At 39.1% G+C, this 14,594-nt stretch overlaps 1 protein-coding gene across 2 annotated transcripts; it reads right to left on the minus strand.

Moving 5' to 3' along the window:
• Nucleotides 1–272: 272 nt before the first annotated feature.
• Nucleotides 273–4,964, minus strand: LOC130736211 (uncharacterized). 2 transcript variants are annotated; one of them, XM_057588073.1, is made up of 4 exons: nucleotides 4,708–4,964; nucleotides 3,076–4,314; nucleotides 1,702–2,120; nucleotides 273–1,091 (listed from the first exon to the last, which is right to left on the minus strand). In XM_057588073.1, the coding sequence occupies exons 2-4, from the start codon at nucleotides 3,965–3,967 to the stop codon at nucleotides 321–323; spliced, it is 2,082 nt and encodes a 693-aa protein (XP_057444056.1). In that variant the 5' UTR covers nucleotides 3,968–4,314; nucleotides 4,708–4,964; the 3' UTR covers nucleotides 273–320. The 2 variants fall into 2 exon arrangements, with proteins under 2 accessions (XP_057444056.1, XP_057444097.1); XM_057588114.1 differs by having other exon boundaries at nucleotides 3,076–4,319.
• Between the last annotated feature and the right edge of the window lie 9,630 nt (nucleotides 4,965–14,594).

A 14,594-nucleotide genomic window follows, 5' to 3' on the forward strand; every position in this document is an offset into this window, starting at 1 on the left:
CAAGTCGTGAACTGCATTTCACCGTTTTGTTTCTGGCTTTCTGCCACTTGTAGTTGTAGGGTTATGGTTGCTATTTCTTTTATGGGTTAAATATGTTTCCAGTTCTCTAAAATATGGATGAGTTGAATCTGGTCTCTAAAAATATAGGACGGCAGAAACAACTCAAGTGGAGGGCTCAACGCAGACCTTGTGCATTTTAAGGCAAGGAACTCCACAGCAGGGAAAGAGGCTTTACAGATATAACAGAACAAATTATGAAAAAATAAGGTCAATACGAAAATACTACTCTTTTATATTCCTACATGCCTACAAAATTGATATCAATGTTCATCATCATCCATAGAATACAACATCTTTTGTGCATTTTGAAAAACAGAAGAACCTTTCTTAGACCTTTCAACAATTTGCCTAATCAATTGCCTTTCCACCTCATTATCACCATCACAACTTTCATCTCCTATATCATTTAACTCATAGATCCTAGAACTTTGACCTTCGAACATTGTCACCTGGGTAGAAGAGAGCTCCCCTGAGAGTCTCCTTCCATTAATTGTTGAGTAAGGTGTGGAACAATTTTCTCCATCATGCTGAACCTCTAAAGCATTCCAATCAAGTGAATGCAAACCTTCTTTGTGGTCACTATCATGGGTGCCTGATGGTGAATTTTCTTCAGAGTCATTTATCCTTATTAGTTCTTCATAGGCCTCATTGTATGCATCTAGAGCTTCACCTGATAAATTGAGGACTAAAGGCTGTGACATAGTGTCACAGTCTTCATAAGTGAACAGGTTTCCACTAGTAAGGGAATCTCCCTTCTGTGAATTACCCTCACGCTCTGATTCCATGAGCCGTATTTTCCTCTGGCTGTTTTCAAGGGCACTCTCAAGCTCTTTCACGCGTTGCTCAAGTTGAGATTGTATAACTTCATGCAAACGCAAACTCAGCTCATGAGGCAAAACTGCATAGTTTCCAGGGAGAGGTGTGGTGTCGTTGGCAACCTCATTCGATTTTGGATGTACAAAGTTTTTGCCACCTACAGTCTCCACTCGCAACTCACCCTTGGCAAAATCAGCCACAAACTCTGGTTCAAGCTGCAAGAATTTGAGCACCATTAAGTCATTAACACCCATTTAGGAACTGTTAACTTCAATAAAAAAGCAATGGAACAAAGCATTGGATAGGATGTAAGCTTTCATTGGAAAAAGAAAATTTGTATGACTTTGAAAAAACAGATATGCTTTGGAACTTCAAAGAGAATTAAGGCATATATAATAGGGCAAAAAGAGCCAAAACAATATCTATAGCACTGCAAGTCGGTCACTAGCAACATTCAGTTACTGACAGAATTCCAAATTCAACTAGAGAATTAATCTTATGTATGAGAAACCCATGCTGCAGTATCAACCAGAATGCATGGAAGTTCCAGGCATTCGTCTTTCATGTTAAACAGATCTAGACTGTACTTTGTACTCTCTGTAAGGGTGAAAACAGGAAGGAATTCAGATTAAGATCTCTCTTTTAAGGCACATAAATCAGAAGCAACAATTTCCATTCCATTCTTTGTTATTTCCACCAATGTCAAGGATGAGACCAGTTCAACGAGGTGGTACATACACGGAAAAAGTAATAAATAATGAAACACATAAAAAAAAGACATATCATGTAGTTACGAGGAAATGGAAGACAAACGTGCATGCTTACCTCAACAAGCTCAGATAATTTTCCTTCCAGGCTTGATGCATTCATGTCCAACCCCAGTCTCTCAAGTTCAGCTTCAAGCTCAGCTTCAATCTTGCTTATAGATTCTGAACTTAGTTCTGCCTTATCATATGATTCTTTGCAGTTAATTCTTGGAGAGTTATCCATATGCTTTTCAGGGGAAAATTCATTTAGCTCCTTATCATAGGAGGAATGATCACATGTATCCTGGGAACCATAATTTTCATTATTTATCTCCTTCACAGTCAATGAATCTTTCATTTCTAGTTCCTCTTGTAGATCTTGAACCAAGTTTTCAGTCTGCTTCAACAGTTCTCTTAGGCTATCCATTTCTTTTTTATTTTCCACGATGGAAGCTATCATCCCGAAAGAAATCCCAAGACTGAAGAGAAATGTTGGATCTGATGATTATGGATGTGTTAACAAATATAGTTATCAAATGTAAAACTCATTACATAATTACATAACACAAATTATGTATCAGAGACATAATATCCACCCATAAAAAATAGCAACTTAATTTGTATAATAAAATAAATGTTGAAGCCTCTAATGCATATGATATGTTTGGGTTATTAAGTTAGCCTTGGCCAGCACGTTAAAGAACAGATACCCTTTACTAATTAACGTTGGGAATGCTATTTTAGGACCTGAAGCAATTTCTTCCCACCTCCAGCAGCAAAAACTCCATTTTAAAAGAAAAATGCGATTTCTCTACTGTGCTTTTTCAACATCATTTATCGTGAATAGAGAAACTAAGAGCTACAATATCCTTCCCATGCATAAGGACATAAACCAGATTGAACTTCGAAAACAAATTGATTTTCAACTACAACAATGCTCTTTAGTACGAAAATTGAGTTAACGAAACTCAAGAATGAAACTTGATTGGTGTGTATTTAAACTTTCTTATTCACCAACCACACCCATGATTTCCGACAAAAAGACCTCTGATTGGTTGAAAATACCATTCTTGCAATTCGTGGAGAGATTGACTCGTACTAAATAGCATTGCTGTTTCAAATAATACAAGTATCATTCTCTGAGACTAGTGAATTGTACAGAAAAATCAAATCCCTATATTATAACATATACGTGTAAGCAAAAAGAAACCAAGATTCCTTTATAGTTTTTCTTCTCACTGCAGGAAGAGAGTAAACATAGAATGCAGAGAGATCTTGAAAGATTATAATACAGCATTGGAAAACTGATAGGCACTTCAAGAATAACGGTGGTGTTATTCATACCACAAAATAAAGGGGTCTAAACACAGGCATGAACAATAAATATAACAAAACAATCATTTTCAAAAAGGCAGCATTGACTAAGTGGTATAGTTTAAATCAAGAAATATACCACAATGAGTATGGATGAGTTTTCCGCTAAACAAATCTCCGGAAGAGCTCAATCTTCTGCTTCGCCCAGTGAATGCATTTAATTTCATCTTCTTCGCTTCATTTGAAGTCCTGAGTTTGGGTAAGGAAGGAATCCCAAATACATTTTCATCTCTTACTTGACTGGCGTCTTTATGCAACTTATATTCCTTGATCCCAAATGATGCACTTAACGAAATATCATTTGCATGGTTGATTATTTGGCTTCCATTGCTTACAAGAAGTGACCTCGTTGTCGTGGATGACGATGAAAGAGGACTAAAGACGTATTCTTCTATTTTGGCATGCTCTTTGTATAGCTGAGCCATAAAACAACTTTCTAAGGAATTTAAAGGTTTACTAATGTGCCCAGACAAATTTCTAGTCCTGAGAAAGGTTTTATGTCCAGAAGAGTTATGAACAGGAACCACTTTGGCAGAAGAATCAGGAACAAAGAAACCATGATTGCCACCAATATTGGAGCTTTGTTCAATTCCGTCTTCAAAATTCTTGAAGTTACCGTCACTTTGTGATAACGGTACTACTAAGTTCGATATCGATAGGACATCACTGTTGCTGTAATTCTGGAAGTGCCTAATGTTAGAAGCCACTTCTCCTGTCACAAGATCATCCGGCAAGTCCACATCTGAAGACTTCCCCTTTGAAGCCCTTCTATCTAAAGAAACATCTTTACCCAATTCACCCTTCCGCGCTTGTTTAAGTAAGGAGAAGGGGCAGCTCGAGGACTCAGGATTCTCAAAATTTGAATCCTCCGAAGACAAACGATAAGAGCTATCACCATCTTTTGAAATCTTGTTCCAATATTTAGCCAAATACCCAGCTCCAGCAGCAGCTGCAACAACCCACAAATCCATTCTCCCCTCCCTGACTTCCTCCCACAACCACTAACCAAACTCCACAACAGAGCCAACACTCTTTCTTTCAATTATTAGCACCAAACAGTCAAGGGAAGAACTTTCCATGAATTAGTGAAATACCCTTCAGGTGTTCTGGCAGTAACAAACTAAAGAATGAAGACCTGAAAACCCCTTCAAGGAAACCAAAACCACAATCCTTGACTCACCAAACATCTACTCCTCCTCCCCACTCTTACTATATTGTGCATTAAATCAAACACCTACCATGCACCACTTCAACCACAAGAAACTACTCCCCAAGTGCAAGCAAGGAGAACCAACAATACTTCAAATCAGATAAACACCTGAGCTTAACCAGAGAAAAGGAACAAGAAGAAATAAGAAACATAAATTTCAGAAAACTTCAAAAGCAGAAATAAACCAATGCCAGAGACAACCATCCCCTAAATGAAACATTTCTGAGAGAAACAAGTAACCCACTCAATGAATCAAAAAACAAAAACAAAAAAACCACACAAACTTGAAGAAGAACCAAATTTGATTACAAGAAACAGAAACTACAAGTAGCAGCAACTTCACTGCAAAACCTGTGCATGAGAAAAAAAACCCATTTGACCAAAACAATCAAAGCCAAAACCCCTCACTTTATCAATACAATAACCAATGAACACGGACTCTATTGCTTGTAATTTTCTGGCATTGGAGAAAAAGAGAGAGAAAATTGAAAGAAAACATACATTCGAAAATTCCTCAGTGTTGTGAAACGAAATCTAGGACGCCGAATTTGTCGTCGCAGGTTGGTTGGAAAAGGGAATGAGACCCGGTACAGCGTTATCTCCACACAACATCTACATTCACGGATGAGAAAAACACTGGTCGCTTGGAAAATATCACACGAATAATATATTATTATTTTCCAGCAAAGAAAATGAATTTTTCAATTTTGTAGGGTTCACTAGGGTCTCATCCACATTGACATTTTCTTGTGTCGTAAATGAACAAGAAAAGCTTTCCATTTTGTAGGGTTCGTCTCATTTTATATTTGCTTTCCATTTTCAATTATTTTTTGAAGTGATATTCGGAAAAAGAATAAAAAAAGAAAAGCTTATTGGGAAAAAAGTGTCATTTCAACAAATGATGAAACTAAAAAAGGCTTTAAGAGTAGCAAAAGGGCATGCGGCCTCTACCATTAGGAGTTATATGGTGGAAGCCAAGGAGCCCCCGACTCTTTTTTTCTTTGGATAAGAGGAGCCCCCGACTCATAAAGTAGCCATGGACATTATATATATTTATCCAAAGTTAGGAGAAGGTCTCGTGGAATTTCATACTCGAAAGAAGGATCTTGAGAGAGACGTGATCCTGCACCCTCAATGAAGTGTTGTCTTCAACAAAAATGCAGCAAAAGCATACGAGACATCTAAAACTAAGAAGCACTACAAACGGTTGGCCAAAAGAGACTATCGTCCGAAGGATAAAAGACAAACCCTCAAATCAGGATCCATACCTGACGGAAAACCAACTGCAGAAGTCTACACATTCACCCCCTCCAAGGAACAACCTGCTTAACTAGTGGGTTTGAAATGTGCCAGACCAGTATTCCCCTCAAGGGATTTATCGTATATTCGATATGGGGTCCAATATTCCATACCTTAGAGATTTCAAGGACCGAGGTGAAAGTGTCATCCCCTCCACAAGTTCGGTATGCTAAGCCTTAAGGGAATTACCAAGCTCGACTGGATAAGAAGTCCTACGAGCAACCCAAGGGAAGCACCCCCGCGTGCATGGAACTCCTTGACAAAACCTCAGTGGAGATTGGAGAAGGGCCCAAAGATACCAAAGAGCTGTGACGATGGAGGAAGATCGAGCAAGCCCCGACAATAAAGGGAAAAGTAGTGTTTGGTGACAGTGAGGAAGATCTCGTCGCCATCAACTTTGATACCAATTTTGAAGATGACGAGCTAGACATACTTTATGAAGTGGAATCAATCTTCCAAACTGAATTCGTTGAAGACTCGTCTAAGGAAAGTGATGAGGAGGACTACTTCCCCAACATAGTGTTGACTAGAAATATCACACCTAGCAAATTCGAAGCTAAAATGCTAAGTACCTACACAAGTAGTGTTTCTTGATAAACTATGATAATGATGCCACTATGAAAGGAAAATTTACTAAGTGTCAAACTGCCACTTTGTTGACAATCGATGTCGATTATGTCATCTTGGAGAGAAAATCGATCAAAGTACCTAAATTAACGTGTCGAAAAAGACTCTTCCATGCAGGATGATTGAGTTTTGTTAACAATAGCGCGAGCTGTTACCACCACCAAGCCAGGCAAAGAAACGTGGGAAGTTGAGAAATTGGGTAACTACAAGGATAATGAGAGCTTTAGTGCTGGCAATGGCACGTTCATGCCTTAGAGTACAACTGCTATGCAGCAGTTGCAAAGTAAGGCTAAAAATAGGTGTCTCAGAAGTTGAAGGGGGGTTCGCAAATTTAGACTCTGAAAACCATATGCGCTTTGAAATGTCCAAGTCACCAAGACTAAGAAAACAATACTTGAGTTCTATTGAGTATGTGTTTGTTTGAACCTCTTATGTTTTCCTTGTTATGCTTACAATTTGTAACAGATGTGGTGTACTTTCTTCTTTGTGTAATGGATTTCGTTTCTCAGTTAACAGTTTTTCTTCTGATGCACTTTTGTTTTAAACTTTTTGTTTGATCGCTACTTCTCAAAAACTTTTTCATTAAAGAACCCTCAATCGACTTGTTTCTGCTTCAAAAACTAGAAAATATATATTTACTAAAAACCACTAGAAACACATAGACAATATATGGTTTTCTAATACCTTCGCGTGATGAAAGTGGAAAAGTTAGCAAGATGCTTTCTTCAAGGAACCCACCGAGGTGATGGAGAGCCATTTGAAGCCCATCTATGTTCGAGCAACGGTAGATGAAATACATATAACCAAAGTGTTGATCGATAATGGTGCTACGATCAATTCGATGCCTAGCCGAATGCTAGAGAAGCTTAGTGTTCTGTACTAGGGAAGCTTACGTAAGAGAATGAAAGAAAGCAAACCCTAGCAGAGCACTTAAAATAGCAAGGATATCATAAAAGGTAAATTCTTATTAAATGTGCAAAAAGTGATTCGTACAAGATGATGACCTCCCCTTTTATAGAGGGTGTGGTCATGATATGGACTTTTCCTATATTTGGGCTTGACAATCAGGGCCCAAATCTCTATGCATATAAGACAAATCCAAAAGAATCTTCCAGCTGGCTTGTGGGTCCGTCTAAAGGAAGGGCAAGGATATTTGCTATATCGCCAATTCCCGCCATGGCTGCCTTCGTTTGGTTGATCATTATTTTGGGCGGGCATAAGCATCCTTTATGTCCCGCCCAGTCCACATGCCCCCAAGACATGAGGCTCAGGTAAGTTGAGCCGAAATGTCTTTAATATGCTACTTCATCGCCTGCTTTCATTGTTTACCTTGTGATTTCTGCCATTATGTCGCCGTTCCTCAGGTCGCCAGGTTCTCGTTTGTTTATTCGCCGCCATTTTTATTTTCGCTGATACGTCGCCATTGTCATAACCGTCAATCACGTCTTTTCAACTGACACACGTAATCCTTGTTTTCCTGGATTTCGTCATCATTTGCCATGAATGCAGTTTCCGGTTGTGCGTCTCGAGGAGTTACACCTTTTCACTTCATACCTTTTTGAATTTCAAATCCCACGACCCTTCACTACCTATCCCACTCGTTCTCTCTCCTCTTTTTCTTCTATAAAACCCCCTTTTAACCTTTCACTTTTTCACTTTTCCGAAACTCTTTCTCTGAAACTTCTCTGGAATTCTTACCTTCTCCTCCTTGAACTCCGGCGAACCTCTGTTTACTCCGGCCGTCGTCATTGCGCGGTGTTCTCCTTTAGCCGACGTTATCCTTACTCAATCTTCCATCTCTTCCTCCGGTGAGTCTTTTACACCCTTTTCCTCATTTTGTTTTCTCTTTCTCGAAACTGTTCATCTTCTTCTTTTATCTTCTTGAATCTGTTCATCTTCTTCTTTTATCTTTTATGAAATTACCCAGCATGTCGTTGAATAATGTTAGTATTTCTTCTCTAGAACTTTCTTCACCCTCTACAGAGGGGGAAATTCCTGCCCCCACTGTTATTGAAATCCAATCCTCGCCTTCTACCCATGAGGATTCCGGGCCAGCCGGCTCTGTCGATTCTGTCCTTTCTTCTAATGGGGATTTATCTTCGCCCGAATGGCGTACAAACGTGCATTTGGTTGAAGATAAATGTCTGTGGCGTTCCATCTGGGGTAGTATTGGGAGCATTAACTCGCTTCGGATATCTGCCCAAGGGTTTACGAAGATAAATCCAGCCACTTCCAATAATGAAGACCTTCAGTTGATTGTTCTTCCATGTGGCGAGGATGATTGTGTTCTTTTACGCAAAGAGTCATCAGATGAATCGCCCGATTTCTTTTTCGTTTATGGTTATTTTTTCACCGACTTGAATATTAAACTTCCCTTCTCGCCTTCATATGCCACGTTCTATCCTTTCTAAACGTGACGCCTTGTCAACTTCAGCCCAACGCCTGGGGTTTTATTCGTTGCTTCGAAATTCTTTGTGAACATTTGAGCTTCACACCCACCTACCCTTTGTTTTTCCTCTTCTATAAATCTGTTACCAAGAAACCTACGTCCGTAAAGTGGGTCCCCCTCTTAGCCCGCAAGAAAATGAGCCGGTTTACCGCCCTTAAGAGCCATTACAAAGTGTGGCAGAAAAAATACTTCAAAGTTGTGGAATCGCCCGAAATAAAGGACTTGTTTCGAGATTCCGACAATAATCCCCTCTTCCCCTTTTATTGGACGAAAAATCCTCGCCGAAAAATTTCCGTTTCTTATGACGCCTTGGATGATTCTGAGCGAGGGGTTGCCGATTATCTTCGCTCACTACCGGTAGTCTCTGGTCATGACTTGATTGAGGCGTCGAAATCCGACACCTTAAATCAATTTTTTAGTAAGTGTATAGTTTTCGCACCTAACTTGCTTTTCTTTTTACTCATGTGTCATGTCTAACTGTTACATTCCTGTGCAGCCACGATGGGTAAGGGAAAGGTCGACTCCAGCCCGCTGAAGATGAAAGAGTACCTCGCCCAATCTGCCGAGGCGGCGAGAAAAAGGGCGGAAGCTGAGCAAAAGAAGAAGCTTGAAGGTGCTTCGGATTCTGACAACCTCCGGGATCCTAAGCGTCAAAAAGTTTCTGGTGCCACCGAAAGAACTGCCGGTGGTAAACCTCTTCACCAGACAACTCTCAATCCAACCGGTTTGGCTTCCAAGAATAAACCGGTGGAGAAAAAGAAGGGATATGACAATGTCCCGCCACCCCATCAGGATCCAAACATGATGATTAACCGCCCGCCGATTCCGTTTGGCCATGCTGGCACTAGTTCAGCCATTGGGGGCGAGGCTCCTCCTCCTTTGCTACACTTGTCCGATCCTCATTTCAATGGTTTGGACTTCATGAATCGAACCTTTGACAATCGGATTCATAAAGACATTTCTGGTCAAGGCCCCCCCAATATTGCTTCTCTGGCCATTCACCATGCACTTTCTGCCGCCAGCACCGTGGCGGGTATGGCTCACTGTGTAAAGGATTTGCAAGCGGCCAAGAATCGTCTTGAGAAGAAGGCGACTGATTATAAGGCTGCATATGAGCGAGCGAAAGTCGACGCTGAAACCGCCAATAAGCATCTGAAGTCTGCTGAGGAGAAATGTGCTAAGTTAACTGATGACTTAGCGTCTGCTAACCTGCTCCTTCAGAAGACTAAGTCCTTGAAGGAAGCCATTAACGTCAAGCACACTTCTGCTCAGGCCAAGTGCCAAAAGCTGAAAAAGAAATATGAGCGCCTGAACGCCTCCATTTTAGGGCGCGCATCCCTTCAATTTGCTCAAGGCTTTCTGGCGGCCAAGGAGCAAATCAGTGTTGTTGAACCAGGCTTTGACCTTTCCTGGATCGGGTATTTGAAGGAGATCAAGGATGGTCAGGTGGTTGGCGATGATGACGTTGACATTGACCTCCTTCCTCAATTCAATTCCGAAAGTGAGTCTGAGGAAGGAAATGGTGAAGATGGTAATGGCGAGGACAAGAATGAGGATTGAGTGGAGAAGGACCCACAACCTGCCGCAAGCCAAGACAACAACGCCAATAATGAGAACCTGGCTTGAATTTGTTTTTGTTTTTATTTTGCTAAGTCAAGATTTACTTTGGGCTTTGCCCCTTTTGCTTGTTGTTATTCACAACGTGTATGGGCCTCACCCTTTTCCTATTTTCAATGCCTTGAAGTTGTTGTTCACTGAATTGTTACCGTTTATGTTGATATACCTTAGCCGATTTTTCGACGAGGCTTGATTTCTAGTGGCCACTAGAATTGCCAAGGCTTTTGATATTTGATGGCGATACTTTCTTATTCCGAAAGGATTATTCGCGGTATGTTATACCTTGATACGATTTGCATTGCATAAACTCGTAATATAAATCAGAACATAAACAATCTTTTGAAATGATTTTTTCATTGATTTCTTCATTACTTTCCATACATGGGAACAATTGTCCCTTCATTCTTTACATATGCCGCCTCATTAAAAACCTTTCCAAAGAAAGGGAAAAAGAGTGCGGCTTCATTCATTTTTGTTGTTCCCCTTAGCTAAAATACTGCTTCAAATGTGAGGCGTTCCATGTTCGTGGAATCTTTTGACCGCTAAGTTGTTCCAATTTGTAAGCTCCACCTCCAACCTCGCCAATTATCCTGTAAGGCCCGCCCCAATTGGGCGAAAGTTTGTTATGCTTGTCAGGTATAGTATTCTTTCGAAGCACTAAGTCTCCTACCCTCATAGTCCTTGGAACCACTTTCGTTGCGAATTTTCTTGCAACCTTCACCTTCCCCGCCTCATTCCTTAAATGTGCCTCCCATTGTTCCTCAGGCAGCATGATTAGATTTGCTATCAAATTTCCTCCATTGTCATCCTCACTGAACCAAGTTACCCGCCAACTTTGTCTTTCAATTTCTACCGGGAGCATGGCATCAGTTCCGTAAGTTAAACGATATGGGGTTTCCTTCGTGCTTGTCTGTTCAGTCGTGTTATATGCCCATAGGACGCCTTGCAACTCCTCCGCCCAAAGACCTTTCGCCTCGTCCAATTTCTTCTTTAAGCCTTTTAAAATAACCTTGTTGGCTGATTCGGCCTGCCCATTGGTCTGGGGATGTTCTACTGATGTAAATCGCATTTCAATTCCCATCTCCGCACAAAACTCTCGGGTGACATTACTTGTGAATTGGGTCACATTGTCCATTACCAACGCCATGGGGACCCCAAATCTGCACACAATACGTCGCCACAGAAAATTCCTGACCTTGGTCGTGGGTTCGATCCCCACAGACGGCGCCAATGTTCTATACTAGGGAAGCTTACGTAAGAGAATGAAAGAAAGCAAACCCTAGCAGAGCACTTAAAATAGCAAGGATATCATAAAAGGTAAATTCTTATTAAATGTGCAAAAAGTGATTCGTACAAGATGATGACCTCCCCTTTTATAGAGGGTGTGGTCATGATATGGACTTTTCCTATATTTGGGCCTGACAATCAGGGTCCAAATCTCTATGCATATAAAACAAATCCAAAAGAATATTCCAGCTGGCTTGTGGGTCCGTTTAAAGGAAGGGCAAGGATATTTGCTATATCGCCAATTCCCGCCATGGCTGCCTTCGTTTGGTTGATCATTATTTTGGGCGGGCATAAGCATCCTTTATGTCCCGCCCAGTCCACTTAGGAAAGCAGGGAAAGTGGTAAGAGCTAGGAGACATAAGAGTTTGGGATGGAGAAGGATGAAGGGTCTAGGGTTCGAACCCTGAAAATTACTAATTTACTAACATTACTAACAACTAACATTGACCTATAAAAACATTTCAGGGAAAGATCTGACGAACCACAATATTTCTCTAATAGACTATGGGGACAAGGTCTCGAATTTTAAGGGGATAATTTCCCTCGACTTGTATGCTGGCAGATGTCGCAGTACTCATATAATTTTACTTTCTATTCATGAAAAAATAAAATATTCATGTGTTGCACATTTGATATATAGCTACTATTATGCAGAAGCAAAAATACACAGACCTTTAACCTCTAAACTATAGTATATAGCCAATAATTTAATTTAACAAAAATGATGAAAGAGTAATTTTAATTTAACAAAAATGTCTATATCCCTAAGATTTAGTTTGGGTAAAATAACTCTAGCTTAAGTGTTTGAATAGTATTTTAATATGTGTCTTAGAAATTCTTGCACTTGGCACATGACAAAATATTATAGGATCTCCTAAAGTTATGATGATTTTTTTTCGAAAGTAAAATGATAATTTTAACCCTACCTTTAGTAATTCAAACAACCTCTATATTGAAAATTTAAGAGGGATATGATGGTATTTTTATGGAATTTTATGAACTGTATCACGGTGCATCTCTCATTTTAGTAATCACCGTAAACGCATCCGAAGATTGACCTTTCAAATGTATTATATTGTAACTGGCAATATTAGCATATGAGGGAAGCAAAACTCGAAGAATTTTTTAGAAGCAAGAGAACATGATAATAAGCAAGAGACATTTGTTAAGAGAAGATGGAGCCATCAGCGATGAGCCTTTCTTTCTATATAGAGGAGCAAACATAGAAAGATCGAATCAAAGATGGCCCACGGATAAAGAAATTAGTTTTAATACACATTAACGGCAAACTGAAAACAACAGACTAACAACGTCTACAGCACCATGAAGCTGGCTATTTTGATTAACAACTCATCATGAAAAGCACTGATATTTGCTTAGGTACCACATCAATAAATGCTGATACATTTTGTTAGGTGCGAGTTCGGTGACTAAAGATTTTGAGACAAAAATAATTCATGAAACACACTAGTGTAAATCACTCGCAACACCTACGTTTGTGGTGGTTTTAAACCATCATAAAATATGTTTTATCAAGCTTTTCATTTTGTGGCGGTTTAAAACCGTCATAAACTAGGTATCCTACACTTTTTGGTAATTCACATATCAATGCTATTTTAAGATATCAAATAATTTTTTCACGGAAGTTTCTTAGAAATACAAATATAAAACTAGATATAATGTCCGTGCGTTGCACGAGTTTACTTACAATATAAATATATTATAATGATTTTGAAATTTAAACTATTTATCTAAATTATCTATTGATAAATTTATTTTATTATTAATCAAGTTTATTTTACTTACATTTGTTCTCCTTCAGAGATAATCATGCTCGAGTCGAGAACTTTCACATCATGGTGGAGTGAACTCTCCCAGCGAAATTTTTTTCATCCACAAGACTCGAACATAAGACATTGCTAAAGGGGAATCAAGCATCCATGCGAATTTTTTAAAAGCAATGTTTTATTAAGATATTTATTTATATAAATTATTTTCAATATTTTCTATCATTATATAATTAAAATTGTTCACATGTAAATTATGGGTACTTTTCTCATTGTAACTTTATGGTCGATAAACATTAGTGTAATTTTTTTTTATTAGAGTGTCTTGTTTCATACTTTTCTGTTTCATTCTTTTTTCGGGAATTAAAGTGTTTTGTTCCTGGAGCCTTTTGTCATGTTCTGTTCTACCTTATATAACAAACATGAAAATTAGTTGGTAGTTGATTAACTTGTTGCGTTGGAAATTTTAGTTTAATACATATAATACAAAGGGATTTTTTATTTCTTGATGTATTTATAAGTTATAACAAAATTTCAAGTGAGCTTTACATTTTAATAGGTAGTTGAATAGCTAATGACTTAGAAAAATTTATTCACTTTTAATATTTCAATTTAATGTATTTAATACAAAACCAATACAAATGCTCAAAGTGATTTTACATTTTATTTAGTTTTAAATTTTATTATTAAAGGTATTAATGTAAAGGAAATGTTTTAATATTTAATGCATTTAATGTAAAGGAGTGCAAAAACTCAAGTCTCATTTACATATGTATATAGATTATTCGTATTTTTTCACCAAATACCACCCATAAGAAGAGGGATCGGACTCGGTGTCCCCACATGAAGGGGAAGGGGGACGGAGTAAGATGTGGTTGGGCCATAAGAAATGGAAGCCCCCTTCACAACGAGGGACGAAGGCTGTAGTCACTAACCCCTACTACGCAATTAGGGTTTTTGCATTCTCTGACATATCTGTTCTAAAAAGACTTTTATTTAAAGGGAACAAAAGAAAAGGAAAGAAGAAAGCGAGCAAGTTGCGTGGTATGACATTTTTAAACCCACTCTTCTTGAAACTCTTGAGTTTTTTCATTTTGTTGAGAGAAATATGATCAAGGGTGAAAAAAGAGTGTCACTAGCACTCCTCATGTTTCCAATCCAAGGTTACCTGCATTTTGAGTTTGGTTGAGTAGGAACCTTCGTTTTGATATGCTAGGGAAAAACAAAAACTAGCTGCTGCGGCACGAAGCCGCTGACGCCGAGTCGACTCCTATGCCGCTAACTATGCCCTGCTTGGTCCCCCGGCACGGTGGAGGTCCCGT

This window comes from Lotus japonicus, chromosome 1 (genome assembly GCF_012489685.1).
Source record: "Lotus japonicus ecotype B-129 chromosome 1, LjGifu_v1.2".
NCBI lineage: Eukaryota > Viridiplantae > Streptophyta > Magnoliopsida > Fabales > Fabaceae > Lotus > Lotus japonicus.